The sequence below is a fragment of the Marmota marmota genome, unplaced genomic scaffold, assembly GCF_001458135.2.
Source record: "Marmota marmota marmota unplaced genomic scaffold, marMar, whole genome shotgun sequence".
Classification (NCBI taxonomy): Eukaryota; Metazoa; Chordata; class Mammalia; order Rodentia; family Sciuridae; genus Marmota; species Marmota marmota.
This window is the reverse complement of record NW_026000153.1, coordinates 19,244,361-19,262,233: the sequence shown is the minus strand read 5'-3', so window position 1 is coordinate 19,262,233 and position 17,873 is coordinate 19,244,361. Positions and strand designations below refer to the sequence as shown.

The 17,873-nt window shown below is 41.2% G+C and overlaps 1 protein-coding gene across 2 annotated transcripts in view; it reads right to left on the bottom strand.

Moving 5' to 3' along the window:
• The window catches only part of Blvra (biliverdin reductase A), a 37,121-nt gene that overhangs the window by 17,764 nt on the left and 1,484 nt on the right, over positions 1-17,873 (bottom strand). The window contains exons 1-3 of one of the 2 annotated variants that reach the window (XM_048786500.1): positions 16,085-16,163; positions 10,222-10,254; positions 7-128 (exon numbers count right to left, since the gene is read on the bottom strand). In XM_048786500.1, coding sequence (XP_048642457.1) covers positions 7-128; positions 10,222-10,233 — 134 coding nt within the window. In that variant the 5' untranslated portion in view covers positions 10,234-10,254; positions 16,085-16,163. Of the gene's footprint in view, positions 1-6; positions 129-10,221; positions 10,255-16,084; positions 16,164-17,873 lie in introns of those variants that run through there. The other variant, XM_015490254.2, reaches the window with a different exon arrangement.

Genomic DNA, 17,873 nt, shown 5'->3' with positions numbered 1-17,873 from the left:
AGTCACCTGGACACGAAACCGATCAAGTTCAGAAACGCTGAGGAAGGATGTGGATTCCGCAAGTCCCTTATCCTGACAGAGCCGGCTCTGCCAACACCAACCACCACCACGCCAAACTTCTTCTCGGGCTGAAACACAAGGGATCGAGGTAGAGTTTGAAGACATTCCAGGCATCTATCAGAGAACAACAAAATAAAGGACCAGTCGGGGTCCTGACAAGCAAGTAAAGCTGCCAACCCCGAAAACCTAAGAAGCCACAACTCTCAGGGTGGGATAAGACACTCCTGGAAATGTGGGTTCAGTGATAAGTCAGCTCCACCCAAAACATTTTTCTGAGGTGGCTTCAACTATGTGTTGAAAACTTTGTGAACACCCAACAGAAAGGCTTCCATTTGACTCTGCCTTCTTACTGCCACCTCTTCAATGAGGAGGCAGTTTTCCACTTTAAGTTACTAAGTCTCTGTCCTCCTGAATATGAGAACCTGATTATCTGGAAGTCATTCAGAGGCTATAGATGCTTAGTAAGACGCTGGGAGATGGGGGCAAAAGGGCAAGACGTGACCTGTCACCTAACTCAGATTCAGATCCCACAGGGTTTAACCCCTCATCGTCCCCTGGGTTCCAACCAATTCTACTGTAGTACTTTAAGATCTCTTAGGTATACTGCTGGAAGCTGTATGTAAATTTATTATTGAAAAGTGTCAAGTCCACTTTTTAATATTATAGAGCAAGTTAATATAATCCAAACTGATTAAAAACGATCTCTAATAAAAATACACATTCCTTGAACCCAGTTCTTGAACGTCTGAGCATGGACACATGGATGTCACCTCAGACCGGCCCCTTTCCTCACCTTTGAGATCCACATGTCACCACTCTCCACTCATTCTTCTCCTCTTCCTGTGCCTACTGCTTTAGTCTTAGTTCAAGAGTCCTTCCAAACGTCTGGAGTTTTTCTAGATGTTGTCCTATTGTTTTTCGTTTAATTCCATTGTGGCCAGAGACCATTCTTTAAATGATCTGAATCCTTTTAAATTTACTGAGATATTTTTTAGGATCCAGGAGATGGTCTATCTTGGTGCTGGAGTGTGGCTCTAGAATGTCTCTCAAAGGGCCATGTGTTAAACTCTTAGTTCCCAGTTTGGTCTTCACTATTGGGAGGTGCTGAAAACTGTAAGTGACGGGGCCTAGCAGGAGCTCTTCGCTGGGGGTGGTCCCTTAAGAGACTCTTGTCTCTTCCTTTCTCTCTCTTCACATCCTGGCTGGGAAGTGAAGAGCTCTGCTCTGCCCTGTGCTCCCTGCCGTGGTGTGTGGCCTTGCCACAGACCCAGAGGCAACAGGGCCAACTGGTCATGGACTGAAGCTCCCACACTGCGAACCCAAATAACCCTTTTCTCTCTGTTGTAGTTTGAATCTGGAACGTGCCCCAAAGACTTATATGTTGAAGAATCGGTCCCCAGCTGGTGGCGTTATTGAGAAGTGGTGGAAACTTTAGGAAGTGGGGCCTGGTTGGAGAAAGGAGGTCACTGAAGGTATACCTTTGAAGGGTATAGCTTGTCCCTGGCCCATTGCTTTCCCTTTTTTTCTTTCTGATTTCCTGGCCACCATGAGGTAAGGATCTTTGCTCTGCCACATGCTCCCCACTGGGATGTTCTGCCTTGCCACAGGCTCAGAAACAATGGAGCCAAGTGAACATGGATTGAACTCTCTGAAACCATGAGCTAAAATAAACCTTTCCTCCTTTAATTTGTTTTTCTAAGGTACTGTGTCACAGTGATGGAGAGCTGACTAACTCTATGAGCTGATTTATTTATTCTGGGTATGTTATAGTAATGGAAAGCTTAACTAACATACTTGGTAATGTTTAGGGCACACTTGAAAAGAACATACTTTTTCTGCTAATGTTTGGAGGAGAACAAATGCTCTATAAGCCTGTTGGATCAAGCTGGCTAACTGCATTGTTCAGGTCTTCTATATTCCTGATTCTCTACTTGTTCTATCAATTATTGAGGGGCAGAAAACCTATGAACATAATTGTCTTGTAGATCTGTGTAGTTATTCTTTCAGTTCTATCAGTTTTGACCCACATATTTTGAAGCTCTATTATTAGATATTTATTTGTTTAGGATGGTTGCTATATCTCTTGATTAATTGACTCTATCATTCTATAATGACTATTTTTATTCTTGATAATTTTTATATTATTATATCCTGATAATTTTTTGTCTGATATTAACAAACATTACCAATTTTCATTGAATAGTATTAACACGGTACATTTCCCCCATCCTTTTACTTTTAAAATGTGTTTTTACATCTAAAGTGGGTTTATTATAGATAGCATATATTCAGGTCTTGCATTTTAATTCACTATAACAATCTCCACCTTTTAGCTAAGGTGTTTTGACAATTAAATTTGGATCATTGATATGGTTGGGTTTCAATCTAAATCCAATCCAAATCTTGCTAATTTGTCAAATTGCCAATCTGTTCCTTCCTCCCCCTTCTTCTGCCCTTTTTTAGATTATCAGAGTACTTCTTATGATTCTATTATATCTCATTTTTTGGTTACTTACAAAAAAAGAACTGTAATTTTTTTAAGAGGCCACTTAAAGGATTTTTTATTGTATATACTTTACTCTTTACTTATCACAGTCTTCCTTAAAGTAATATTACAACACAACATATGTAAGAACCTTGCAATAGTATTCTTGGATTTCCTCTTTCATGAACTTTGTATTGTTATTACATAATTAACTTTGACATTTGTTATAAACCCCACAAGATACCAGACAGGGTTTTATCTGGAAAAGAGAAAAGATTTTATATGTAGTCATGTGTCACTAATAATAGAGATCTGCTGAGCAACGCACTGTTGGGTGATTTCATCGTGGTGCAAATACCAGAGTGCACCTACACACACCTAGATGGTATTGCCTACCGCACACCTAGGCTCTACGACATAGGCACCATCATATATGCAGCCCATGGTGAAACTGAATGCCATTATGCAGTACATGAATGTATTCCAAGCTAAAGATTAAAGGCTTACATAACCTTTGCATTTCCTGGGATGTTAAAGCTAGAGAAGCCAACACTATCTTCCTGCCATATGGAAACAAACCAAGTGATTCTCCAGAGTCTACCCAGAAGCAAAGATATCTGGAAGGCACATGTAGCCTCTCTGGGCCTATAGCTTGGGAGGGAATGATTCCTGAGCTTGAGGGCCAGTGGACACTAAGCCACAGTGCTGGCTTTGGCTCACACACTGACTGGCACTGATCCTGTCTATGAGTAATAGTGTCTCTGTTTTCAGTTTTCCAAGTCTTCCAGGAAGGCTTCCACCTGGTCAACTTCACATATAAAAGGGGACTCTGGGAAACATAAGTCCAGGCTTGTCTTCTGCCATAATACCCAAATGACAATAGGCAATTTAACCCAGTGAATCCCTTTTGAGTTCAGTCTAGTTGTTTTTTGACAGTTTCATTACCAAAAAAGCAGCGAGACAGTCTCTGAGAAACATGTCAGCCAAAATACATTTCCCTGATTAAACATTTATTTCCTTTTTAACAAAGAAAAGGAGACAAGCAATTCCCTTCATAGGTTAAATATTTATGGCATTCCTAAGATTAACTACTGAATTACTATATTCCAGGATAATGAGTTTCTGCTAGCTAAAACAAAACAAAAAAACTACAAGGTTAATAAACAGTTCCATTATCTATGAATAAGCCAAACTGCTTTCTTCATCTTATTAACTAACTTGTGCACAGAACCTGGCTTGTATAGTGTGCCAGATTGCACTATGAACTGCTTCTGGGTTTGGTTTAGATATTGTTCTCCAAGACAAGATATGGGAACAAGATGTGGAAAATACTGATTTCTTAACAGTTGAGTTCTTCTTAAGGAAAGAACTTTATTTTTGAGGAAAATCACTGCCAGAGCCTCTTCATCTTATGTAAGGCCTCTTCAAAGCTAAGGAAACTGCAAATCAAAGACATGGGAAGGACTGGAGGTGTAGCTCTGTAGCAGTCACTAAAACTTTGGGGCTAGAAACCAGAGGCAAAGAGGAGGAGAGACAAGTGTAAGGAGGGGAAATGCACACAAGTTGTGAGGAGGCTAAAGTCTGCAGAGAAAGGAACCAGTAAAAATGCCCCACAGAGGAGAGAGCAATGGAGTTCCAGAGAGCAGAATGTCTAAAATTCCATTTGTAGTTGTCTTCTGCTGTCTTAATCATCTTGTAAAACACCACTATGGAGGTGGTATTTTAAGAAATAAAGAAACAGGGGTAGTTTTGAGATAGGGACATATCTAAGGGTCAGTAAAGTGACTAAAAAAAAAAATAAATTCAGGATCAAATCATTTTCACAGAGTGAACTTGCTCCCTTATCCTTGGACAGAGAGACTGGTGTTTGGCACTTCCAGATCTGAAAATAGAATTCACAGAAAAGTTAGGATTCAGAGAGTGCATTCTGCCAATTTAGAAAGATTTTTGAGGTGAAAAGTTTAGAAGAAAATAAAAAATCACTGTAGAAGAAATTTTAAGGTGTGAGACATGAAGGCCGGTACCAGACCACTATTCTGGGAAGGGGAAAGACAATTTGAAACAAGAAAAAAAAAAAAAAACAAAAGCTAGTAGTTTTTCATCCATTGTTTTCAAAGATGAAAAAGCATCTGGTTGGGCGAGGGGAAACAAGCACAGTCACAGGTTGCAGAAGGGAGAGTGCTACGCTTTGGATCTGAAACATCATCCAAATGCCCATGTGCTAAAGGTGTGGCCCAGCCTGTGGTGCTATTAGCAAGAACTTTTAAAAGGTGGTACCTAGTTGAAGGAAGCTAGGGCCCTGGGGAAATACCCTTGAAGTGATTATTGGGCCCTCTGCCCCTTTGGGTCTCTCTGATTCCTGGCTACCATGAGGTGAATAGGCTTCCTCTGCCACATGTTCCTGCAATGGTGTACTATGCTGCCATAGGCCCCAAACAATAAGGCCAAGCAAACATGGACTGAAACTTCTAAAACTGTGAGCCAGAATAAACCTTTTCCTTTAATTAACTTGATTTTTTTCAGGTATTTAGTCATAGCAACTAAAACTAGCACAGAGAGATAACAAGCAACCGAATTTATAGAGACCAACTTGGGAAAATTCACCACAGCCTAAAATGCAAATACCGTTCACAAGTTATGGTATACCTGTAAAATGAAATATTACACAGCTATAAAAAAGAAAATAAAAGTTCTTTAAGCATGGAAAAGGATTGCTCTCAGCTGCCTAATACACCAAAGAATAAAGAGCTTGCTTGATATGCTGCAGCAGCTAGGAAGACTTGATTTTTTTAATCCAGTTCCACCCTTAACTATCTGTGTGGCCTTTAATCTGTAGAGACTCAGGTTCTTCCCCTACTATCTCTCTCTTCTTATAATGTTTATTTGGGAGATAAACATCTGGTTGGGCTCAGTAATCATGGGATCACTCCAGCCAATGGTCACTTACGCCTTTAAGCTCACCTAAGACCCACATCTGTTAATGCTCCGGCAAGCAACTGGTAGGAAAGGACTGTTAAGGAATTATAAACCCTTCAGAGCATCTGTTCATGGAGCTGTTAAAATCATGTTTAGATTTTCTACCATGTGTAATGCTAACAGAGATCCTCTATTTTGAACTTAATACCATACAGAGTGTTTTTGAAAAAAAATAACAAGAACTGCCCACCAAGATTTATTGCCAGGTATAAAAGCGAAGAATAGTTTTGTACTATAATTGTTGTTTTTTAAAAAGGGGAGAAGTTAAAGGAAAAAAAAATGTGTGTTGTATATGTTTAGAATCACTCTTAAAGGATAGTCAAGAAACCAGTAATACTGCAAGTGGTGACATGTTCTCACTGGGAGCATAAGACCCAGGGCACCTGGGCAGTGGGTAGGCGGGATGAGGATTTCTCATAGTCTTTTTTTTATCCTCTAAAATTTTGAAGTATGTGATTATATTGTTTACCAAAAATATAAACAACCACTTAAAATAAATACAAACACCAAAGGTATGTTCTCTGTAGCTGGCAGCACCTTCGGCTCACTCCCCTCTGTCTTCCTGAGGCTCCCTCAGCAGTGCTCAATGTCCTCTGCTGTCCCAGCTCTGGGGCTCCCTGCCCCTGACCAGGGACCCAGATCACCTTCCTCACACCTGTGGGCTATAACTGTTGCCTCCTCTCATCCCTCCTGGCTCCACCGCAACCTGAGTTTCACTCCCACACCTCTGTTTCACCAGGACATGATCCACACACAGGTCATCTAAAACCTTCTTGCTGCTGCATTCAAGAGCTTCTCAGCCACACTCTCCTGGAACTCACACACATTGGTCCTTTTTTAAACTTACTCCTTCTTCATCTTCTGTTTCACAGTACTGGAGTTTTCATTTTATACTTCACCACTTTCCTTCTTCATCCTGCCCCCTAGGTACACATATCTTCCAAAGCTCAAGCCTCATTCATCTCTCCTTTTCTCTCCTCCATATTCCCAGAGTAAGGGCTCCCTCATTTTTAAAGCCCCTGAGCATCTCTATGATGAAAGACTCCAACACCTTGACCTGTAGGCCAACCTCCTCTACCAGCTCCAGTTCTCAGAAGAAATGAACATCTCTTCCTGGCTGTCTCATCCTGGCCTGGCCTCTCCCTGCTTTGATGAACTCCCATCATCCAGCCCCTCTGACTGCCTGTCCTCTGAACTTGTGTACAAAGGCCAGAGGTCCCATGATCCTATCAGGCACCCAGCCTGAAATGTTTGTGATTCCTGCCATAGACAGGAATCTGAGCTCACCAGGTGGACTGGGGCTGAGGATCTTCCTGTCCTTGCCCCCTCCAGCCAGCCTCTGAATCACAGCAAGTCTTCCCTGGAAATTATGCTGTATGAGTTCCTTCCTCTACATTTTCACTGACCACCCAACCTCTGGACTGCGTTATAAGATTACTCCACAGCTTCTGAATCATCCTGCTGTTTAGTCAACTGAAATTCAATGATGATATATGACAATACTAAGATGAATCAGGCATGCAGACAGGTATATTTGAAGTCAAGAGAACAGAAAGAAATTTGAGAAGAGATAAAGGGCAATGGGAGTTCATGAGATGGAGGTGTCCCTCCCAGAGAGCGGGCTTCAAGAAAATTTTTCATGCAGCAGAAATGACATGAGAACTGGATAGACAGGATTAGCCGAATCTAGACATGAATAAAGGTATTCATAGAGTCATATCAGGACTTAATCCCCGTCCTGCCTCTTAATACCCTGTTTCTTAGACCAATTTACATGATGCTCATTTTCCTCAATCACAAAACATAGGTAATAACATATTTTGCTCAAAAGCTTTCTGTTAGGCTTAAATGGATGTGTAATATTGTATCTCGGAATACAATATGGAGTGGGAAAATAAGAAAGGAGGATGACATATAAATTGTAACAATATACAATGATAAATTAAAGGTATATCACACAATGGTTGCCACAGGTTTCGAAGAGGGGGAGTTGTGACCACAAAGCGGCAACAGAAAGGAAACTCTGGAGTGAGCTTCTGTGCTCTGACTATAATGGTTATACAAATTTAAGCATGAATTTTAACTGATGGACCAGTGCGACCCCGAAAAAGGTCAGTTTTACCATAGTAAATTTATAAGGTATTTACACACAAAAAAATGTTTTCATGAACATACACAAACACAAAGCTGTCTTTGGCAGGGTGAAAAGTGGGATGGATTAAAAACAATGCAGTGAGGGCCTCACACAGATTAGTAAAGACAATGTGCCATGCACAGGGGAGGAGGACTGTCCTTTGTGTCTGGGACAGGAGAGAGAAAGACCCACAGGAGGGTAAGTAAGTGAGGAAGTGATGATGAGGCAGAAAAAAAGAGACAGTTCTGAAAAATGTTATCAGCAAGTCCCATGACTTTTTTTTTTTTTAACCATTATAGCCATCAAGCCAAGTTTGGCATAGTGTGCTGTGAGAAAAAAGTTAGACTATGGAAGGATTGTATATAAAAGGGAAGCAAGAAGTTCCTCTTTAGTTAGAGGAGGACCAAGCCTAGGGATGTCTTTAAAAGTTTTAAAGGTTTTAAAAAGCTATTAAAGAAGAAAAAGTTGTAATTTAGGACAGAAGAGATGAGTGACAGAACCAATACTAGGCTAGGGTATATGAGCTTAATAATGCAGAATTTTTGCCGTTTCTTCAGAACTTTAAAGACCATGATAATCAGAGTCAGTCCCATGGAGAACCATAGGAGCCTTCAGATAAGGTCAGGGGCATAAGAGTATGGTCAACAGAAGTCAGCCCCAGCCAGAGGAGGGCTGGTCAGGATAAGGTAGTGGTAGGACTTACTTCTGACTTTTGAGTTCTGCACTAGATATATGTACTTAAATTATTATAAAAGTAAATTTTTATACAACTTAAAGAGATCATCAGTGACCCTGACAAGCCTAATTCAGTATAACAGTAGGAAAAGAAGCCAAACTATAATATAAGATGAGAATGACTCAAGGATGAGAAAATGGGGACATCACCTATGGCGATCTCGTTCAAGAAGCCTGTCTCAAAGGGGAGAAAAGCAGAGTGACAGATGTTTGTTTTGCTTTGAAGACAGCAAAATCTAAAGCATTTTGAATTACTGATGAGAAAGACCTAGTAGAGGAGAGGTGAACAATGCAAAAAGATACAGGAGATGATTAGGAGGCAGTGGAAGGTCTGCAGTCTCAGAGTAATGGAGAAGGGTGTGCCTTTGTCAGAAATGTCGTAGATGCTGATGGAGGCTACTCAACATTCACTCACTCTTCTTATACCCTCTGTCCTAGGTGAAGCTGCTCTAGGGTGGACCTGTCCAGTCTAAGCCAATAAGTAAAATCCCTAGTCCTCAGATACAGTGATTGTTCCCAGAATGGACATGTGGCCTGATGCTGGCCAACAAGACCTAAGGAGGCATTTGGTGGGGATAACAACTTAAAAAAAAAAGTGGTTCCCTCTTTTCTGAAAGAGCTGCAGGAAGCCACTTCTCTCTTTTGCTGAAAGGGAACGAGAACATGTGTAGCCCCAATTGCAGCTGGCAGCCATCCGATAACCACAAGGGGAAATGCCCACCCCCCCCACCCCCCACCCCCCTGTGAAGACAACACTTGGAGGGAAAGCTGAAAAGATCCTGTATCCTTCATAATGAGCCACTGGATCAATGGGCCCTAGAGCCTGACCTTCAACTGAACTTCTAGGAAAAGAGCCACATTGGCTGGGGTGTCCAGTATTCACAGCCTCTCTCACTGATAAATATCTTTTCCACTGTGACTAAAGAACAAGACACTTAGTGGGGTTATAACTTAGTGGAAGAGTGCTTGCCTCGAATGTGTGAGGCACTGGGTTTGATTCTCAGCACGCATATAAATAAATAAAAAAATAGAGGTCCATTGAGAACTAAAAAATATTAAAAGAAAAAAAGAACAAGACACTTGAAGAGGCAGGAATGAAGAGAGATGATGTCACATGGAATGTTTACATTTTTGTCTGTAAAGTAAAAAAGTGATCTAAAGGCTAAGAATGGGAGGGATCTGTAAGGAGTACAGAGCTTAGGGGGAAAGATGAAAACCAGACCAAATTGCCCAGAGAAATAGATCACCACTCCATGGAGACAATCTCTGGGCTTGCCAAAGTAGATGAGCAGAACAGGGGGGAAAAAGAGTTGGGGGCATCAGTGAAATAGTGGGGATGAACCGCAGGCTAGTCTAGGGAGGGAGTGAAAGCAGGAATAAGCAGGAATGAGTAGATGAATAAAACAAAGGGGTAAAGATGCCAGACACCTTCTTGGATCAAAGAACAGGAAATGAGAGCACTAAGAAGACAATGCAAAGACAGGTCCTAGTAAGCAAAGTCAAGAGTCCCCAGAATAACATAAAGCAGGACTATGAGTGCAGCACCCTCCCCACCCCACTGCCACCCTAGCTCCTGAGTACTATTCCAGAATTAGATGTAGTGAAAAATTTAACTCTAACTGAAGGTGGATGGACATGGATAAGAACTCCAGAGGGGCCTCGTTCTTCCTACATCACCCAGAACCAGGTGTACATCAGTAGGCTGGAGGAGAAATGTTTGCAAGTTTTTGTTTCTGAAAGCTCTGTAAGGAGAAAGGATATCCTGCGGAGAAAAAATCAGGAACATTGTAATAAAAAGCATCTCTTAAAATGGTCTTGGTAAAGGACTCACCTCTGCATTCATCTTGGTCTCTTCCTTCAGTGGCTGTGAAAACAAAAGCATAGGTTCAGGACCCTAATGGTATCACCCCGAACTCCATACTCCTTCATGCTAGCCCACTTCCTCCTCCAATACTTCCTGTCCCACCAGTCCCATCTTCCCCACCTTGTGCCCACCCACAGGGTATCCAGTCAGTGTCTTCTGTACTGGGGCTGGTGGTGGCCAACTTCCCTGGGACATCATACCAGCGATGTTTCTTACAGAAGGGCATTTCCAAACACCAAGGTCCCTCTCCTACACTGGAAGAACAGCTGGAAACATGATGCCTCCATGAAAACCATGCATTTCCCAAAGTTGGTGCTTGGAGAAGACAGCTTTTTATTTGGCTTTCTTTTATGAATACAAGCAAGGTAATAAAATGTAGTTCTTTTTTCCTGTCCTAGTGAGTTTCCATGGGACTTAAATATATTACATTAAAAGAACAGCTTGGAGGCTACTCTGAACCCTTAGCATTAAGAAGGAACAAGGGAGCAAACAGGTGAGCAGGAATCAGAGGCATGAGGAAAGAAAAGGGACAATAAAGGGAGATAGAAGACAGAAAGAAAAGAAATAAAAGAGGAAATGTTGGGCTAGGTTGTGGCTCAGTGGTAGAGCACTTGCCTAGTATGTGTAAAGCCCTGGGTTTGATTCTCAGCATGACAGAAAAGTAAACAAACAAACAAATAAATAAATAAAGTCCATCAACAACTAAAAAAATACTTTAAAAATAATGTGACGGGCTGGGGTTGTAGCTCAATGGCAGAGTGCTCACCTAGCACGTGCGAGGCCTTGGGTTCGATCCTCAGCACCACATAAAAATAAATAAATAAAGGTATATATATTAAAAAAAACAACAACAATGTGACATGGCATAACAGTGGTAGCAAATTTCAATGTATTCCTGGGACTGTTTATTGAAAATGTCTATTTTGGGCTCCACCCAGGTCTGGCCCAGAAAGCCTGGAGGGGAGGGGAGGCTGACAATCTGCATTTTCATCAGGCATCCGGGAGACCATGTTCAGAAAGTCAGAAGTCACTCCTGAATAAACACTAGAATTTTAAGTATAATAGAGACAGATAAAAAATTAACTTCTCATTCATTTTTTTCAGAGCTGCTAGGATTGCTACTTTATTTTAACTAAGACTTGGCAGGTAAGGGCAGGGCAAGTGGATAATCAGAGGTGAGGGAGGAAGGACTAAACATACCTCTCTGGCCCCTCCACCTGGGTGTGATGTCCAGGAGGCCAACGGGGAGAAAAGGGACTTCTATGGCCTGTGAAAATGGAAGGCTGAGGTAACCCTATCCTTGGCCTAGCCCTGCGTGTGATCTTGCTTTGGTTTGGTTTGATTAAGCACAGGGATGATAATAATCAAATAACAGTGAAATGGGATAGATAGCATCCATAAAACCACACTACCACCTTGTTGGAGTTGGGGATGCAATCAGTGGTGAAGCGCTTGCCTAGCTAGTCCTGGGCTCTGGGCTTGATCTCCAGCACTACAAGAAAAGAAAAAAACAAAACAAAACAACCTTGACTCTGGGAAACTCACCCTAAGACCACCTGGGGAAGGCTTTATGTTGAGAGGAACATGTTTCTAGCCTTCTCCTCTCTTCTCTTTTCCCACTTCTTCCTGCTTTGAGAGTGGGTCTCATGACATGGTGAGTACACATGCTGTCTTTTCTTCTGCAGTCTGGTGCCTTTTCCTATCTCCTAGCAAATATTTAAAACGGGATCTTGCTAAAAGAAAACCTCAAAAAGCAGAATGTGACAAAACGAGTAGATTTTCTTCTCAGATCCCAGGAAGTCAGTAAATGTGATGTCTTCTTATGCATAAAATACCTCAGAATGATGACCAACACACTGAGAGCTGGGGGCATGGGAGGAGCCAGGACTACATGAACGGTGTATGTTGGACAACAGTCTGGACCATAGAGGCCCCTGGACAGCATGCTGTTTGCCCTCCCAACACTCTGCTATGCTTCACTTCAAGAACTTAAAAGTTCCACTGGGCATGGGGATGCATGCCTGGAATCCCAGAGACCAGGAAGGCTGAGGCAGGAGGATAGAAAGTTCCAGACCAGCCTCAACAACTTAGTGAGGGCATAAGGACTTAGCAAGACCTTATCTCAGAATAAAAAATAAAAAGGGCTGAAAATGTAGCTCAAAGCAATCCCCAGAACCGGGAAAAAAAAAAAAAAAAAGCAATGTAAAGCAAGATTCTCCCCCTGCCCCACATTCTGCCATCTTCTGCACCATGTCTGTTAAACAGCCTTGGAGTTTGAGCCTTTATTTGCTCTGACCCCAAAACAAAACACAATCAGGTACAGAAAGTCCAGATGTATCTCTGGGGAATGAAGAGCCTGCCTGTGACCCGTGAGACCAGAATTCTTGGCCTGGCCTAGTCACCCACCAACTGTGCAATCAAGGCTTGGGCATGTTGTCTCCTGTTGGAGACCTGTACCTAGAAAAAGGAGGGGGCAGAGGAACTTAGATAAGCTTACATGACCCTATACTATCTTTCAGTGCTGACATACTATTTGTGGTTGTTCTCTTTTGGTTTAATTTTCTTGGGTGTTTATCTTGGTTAACTGAAGGGTCTTTGCCTCTCTCTGATTCCAAGGGACGGACAGACACAAGTAAACTAGGTCAAGCTCAGAATATCAGAATTATGAAACTGCTGCCATCCAGGCTCCAGGTGGAAAAAAGCTTGAAACTTGTCCTTGGCTTTACCTGCCACTCACCCAAACAAAAGCCACCCCTTCCCCAGTCCTTCCTAGCCCACCCCCCCATCTGTTCCACAATCTCCTTTTCTTTCCCCTAACCATTTCAAAAGCTTCTACCTTTAGCAAAAGTGATCTTGATATAATTGGAGGGAAATAATGTAACATGTGGCAAAGTACTCTTATTAAGGAATAAATGTCTAGTATACTTAAACTTGGAAGGTATGTCCATGTATTAAAAGAGCTGCATATTAACTGAAATGATGCAGAACAATGTGCAACTCAGTTTCAAAACTGGGCTGAGATCAGGACATACCAGGGTCCTACACATGTCCTTAGGCATTTTACCCTCCAGAGGGTCCAGATCATAACCTTGGTCTCCTACTGCTTAAAGACTAGTTCTTTCTGGCCCAGTACATAGGAAAACATGAACTGCTAGAACACTGAGCATACCCAGTACAACTCCCAAGTGGGGGTCAAAGACATGCAAATTTTCCACACTTCTAACTTTTGTTTCTAACATGTTAAAAGCCTAATAATTATGTTTTTAAAGATCTCTAGAGAAAAAACATTTTTTCTCTTTAGCAAAACAACAAGCAAGATTTCATAATGTATTATTTGTGTCCTTGATATTAATCATATAAATTATTTTATTTCATATTATTTCACTATTTTGTTTCCTAGGCAGTTTGGTTAAGGGGTGGTAAATTCTCAGGTTTCAGGTGAAAACTTTAAGCCCCTTTCAAAATGGAGGTTTTCTCATAAGGTTTCTGAGACAGAAAAAAAGGGAAAGAGTTAAGCTATAAGGAAAAAAAAAATCATTATGTACAAGTAAGTATAAGGTATATGAAATAGCCAACTATTTACTCAGGTCCCAACAAATATTTTAGTGCCCCAAACAGCACAAAATGAAATAGTAATGATTAAAAACAACAAATAAAAACATAACAAGGGCTGGGGCTGTAGCTCAGTGGTAGAGCACCCACCTCGCACGTGTGAGACACTGGGTTCATGCCTCAGCACCACATAAAGATATTGTGTCCAATTATAACTAAAAAAAATACTTAAAAACAAAACAAAAAACCCTTAAATCCTGCAGTAGCCCCCCCCCCCCCAACAACAACAAAAAAAACCCAAACAGAATGACCTGGCATTCCTTCATGAAACAAAGCCAGAGGCCTTAAGCAGTACTGGATGACTATCTGTATATTTGCATAAGAAGGGGAGCCAGAGAAGACTCAGAGTAAAGGAAGGGGATCAAGAGAGAGAGGGAAGATAGAAGGGGGGGGGTACTGGGGAAGGACATCTACCAAATTATGTTGTGTCCATATATGAATATAGCACAAAGAATCCTGCCTATATACATATAATTATGATGCAGTAATTGACATAATAATAATAACAATAATAAAAAAGAGATAAAAATAATAATAAAAAGAGAATAAAGCAGAATAAGTGATCAAGGGGAGGGAGAAATGGAGAGAAATAGAGGAAGGGGGAATGACACTGATCAGATTATGTTGTATCATGTACAAATATGACAAAATGAATCCCACTACTAGTGTAATTATAACGTGTGGGAGGCCAACCTAATGGGTGACTGAGTTACACTCCCCAGCTGGGTGCTGAGGCGCTCAATCACAGAAATGGGTGTGTCTTGCTACAGCCCCATGGGTGAAGCTATGCTCACCTGTTCCTTTGTAATCTAACCCCTTGCCCTGTTTAGGATAGAATCTTCCATGGAAGTGCCTTGTGTGTGTCCCCTCCTCTTACTGTGCCCTTGGGTGTGGCCTACCCAGGTGTCAGTCAACCTGCTGACAGTGGACATCATGAACATAGACTCAGCCCCCTGAAACCTGACCCCTTGCCTCATTTGAATAGCTTCTCCTCAATAAAAGGGGTCAGCGCGTGTGTGCTCTCTCTCTCTCTCTTTCTGCGGACCCTTAAGGTCAGAGGAGCCGTCACAGCAACCCCAAAGAAAAAGGTATTTGTGTCTCTTGTGTGGTTATTTTGTGCAGCCCAGTTAGCCCAGTTTAACTAGAGTGACCCCTGAGCCTTTTAGTTGCGAGAACAGAAACCCGGCAATAACGCACCAATTTAAAAACAGAGAGAGAAGAAGTGGAGTTTGAGAACCTTCATTCTGCAGAGGCACAAAGACCCTGGGGTGTTAAGGCTAGATGATAGTTCTGCTGGCCCCTATGCTGTCCCATGCTCTAGGAAGCTGGCTGTCTGCCATCCTTCAGTTTCCAGTTGGGTTTGGCCAATGAAGAATCAAGAGGGTGGAGAGCAGAAAGAGAAAGACTTGTATCCCACTTGTCTGGCCCCACAGGGGGCTGCTCTGGCAGTGGCTGCATTCTCTCATGGCCACTGCAGCCCTGGAGAAGGCAGCTTCTTTTCTAGTGCTTCAGTTTCCTCCACCCCATCCCAGCTCAGTACCACAGTCCTCCCTGTCCCTTCAGACAAGAGTAGGGAGCATGGTCCACTGAGGGTGGTCTACCCTCTTCCCTGGGTACCTCATCATCATGTGTTGGTTCCCCTAATCCTGCCCATTTTTTTGTGAAGAAGAGACCTCTAAAAAGTTCTTTTCATTTTGTGCTTTTTCCTGTTAGGATCCTAACTGATACACTTGCCCACCAAAATCTCACAGCAAATTAATAGTATATCCAGGACAAAACAGCTTCCTTAATTTCTGATTTGTCTTTTGATTTCAGACTCTCTCACATGTACAAATAAGAATTTGAAACTCTTTAGAGCAGGTCAGCAATAATTTAGTGCTTTCCATTTGACCCAGTGGTTCTCACTGACATTTCTGATTGTCAGGCTAGGGGTGGCGGGTGTAAGTGTGCTACTGGCATCTAGTAGTTAGAAGCCACTAAACATTTCCCACCCCCAACACACACACACCCAACAAAGAGTTATCCAGCTGCAAATGTCAGTAATGTCAAGGATGGGTGGCTTATCATGGAGAACTGACTACAGTTGTAATATTTCTCCTCTTTCCCTTGGAAAGACCCTCTCAAGCACTTATAGTCATTGTCTCAAAGCCAGGCCACTGGCAGGAGCTATAATGAAATATCAAGGAGAGGGCGACCTTAGGGGATGCCAGGTGCTTGCCTGAGAGTTCAAGGTGAGTGACTCTCACATTCCAAATGAAGGTCTCTTTCATGGAGGAAACTGGATATTTCAAGACCTATCAAGGAAAATATGGGACAAAGACTGGAAATACACAGATGAAATATTAGTAGTAATTATGTCTTTGAGTGGTACAGTTTTTATGATGCTGCTTCTTTTCTTTTTTTTTAATTGTAGATGGACACAATATCTTTATTTTATTTATTTATTGTATGTGGTGTTAAGGATTGAACCCAGCGCCTCACATTTGCTAGGCAAGCGCTCTACCATTGAGCCACAACCCCAGCCCCTATGATGTAGTTGCTTAATTGCTTACCTATATACTTTAAAATTTTCTATAAAGTTTAGTATAATTACTCAAAATTCTGAAAAGAGAAAGGATGCCATATTCACTGACTCTATCTCTTGCAGCCCTAATTCCTTAATTGAATAGAGTTTGGCAGGGCAATATATCAAGGTACCCTGATAATATAAGTCCACAGAAAATTATCATACAGCTAAGTATCAGGAAATGCTCTGCTTCCTTTCAATGTCATTTATATTTAGGTAATGAATAAATGAATGAATTAAGTTGCTAAGCATAGTCTACTTCTAAATGACAAGAACCATAGTATATACTAAGTTTACTTTTCCAGAGACAAATTTGAGATGTAATTACAAAAAACAATTTAGACCTGCACTGTCCTGTGTGGTAGCCACCAGATAGACACAGATGTCTATTTAAATGTAAATTAATTAAATATAGTACATTTCTTTTTTAATATTTATTTTTTAGTTGTAGTTGGACATGATACCTTTATTTTATTTATTTTTATGTGGTGCCGAGGCATTTCTATCATCACAGAAAGTGCTATTGGATAGCACTGGCACACTTTGCTCTTTTTTCCCCATATACTCATTTCCTGTGTTTACATTTTTTCTCTGCTTCCAATTTCTGGTTATATTTATAATTATCTGTTACCAACTTTGTTGTAAACTGCCTTTATTCACAAATTCAGGGTATTAATACTTTTGAAATATCTATGTATATATAACCCTATTGCTGGGAGGTCACCCTCAATTTTCACCATAAGGCAGAGCCAATAACTCATAATTTGAAGACGTTTTCAGGAATGTAGTTCCCTGTCACAGAAACAATCTTCAGGATTTTTGTGCGTGTTTTTTTTTTGTTTTCAGGTTTTTCATAAGTGAAAAATTATACACTGTGCATTAATGAAAAGTTTTCAAACAGACACTATTGTTAAGACCTAATTTGAAGGAACAATAAGACATTTTCTTTGCAGAAAAATGTCTTTTTCAAATTCCAGAATATATGTCTAAAGATGAGCTTTTTTTTTTTTTAGAATCCTAAATATACTACTATGGTACACACAAATGGCCCCACGTGGTATTAGTGATCTATATGATCATGTAAACAGACTCCTGGATATGCCAATGAGAATCAGGAATGAAAGTGCTGCCACAGTTTCTGCACGAGTCTCCTATCAGCCCCCAGTTCTGGTGCAGTGCTGCCTCTAGACAGAAGACCATTGCAATTTGAGTATTTTATCATATTTTACCCTTATTTTATTAAAAAAAGATTAGGAGTGATAATAAATATAGATGAAAAACTAAATACAATTAAAATAAAGTGATTATTAGATATGACCCAGCTGGTCATGGTGGTACATACCTGTAATCCTAGCTATTTGGGAAACTGAAGCAGGAGGATGGAAAAGTTCAAGGCCAGCCTGGGTAATTTAGTGAGATCTTGTCTCAGAGAATAAGACAG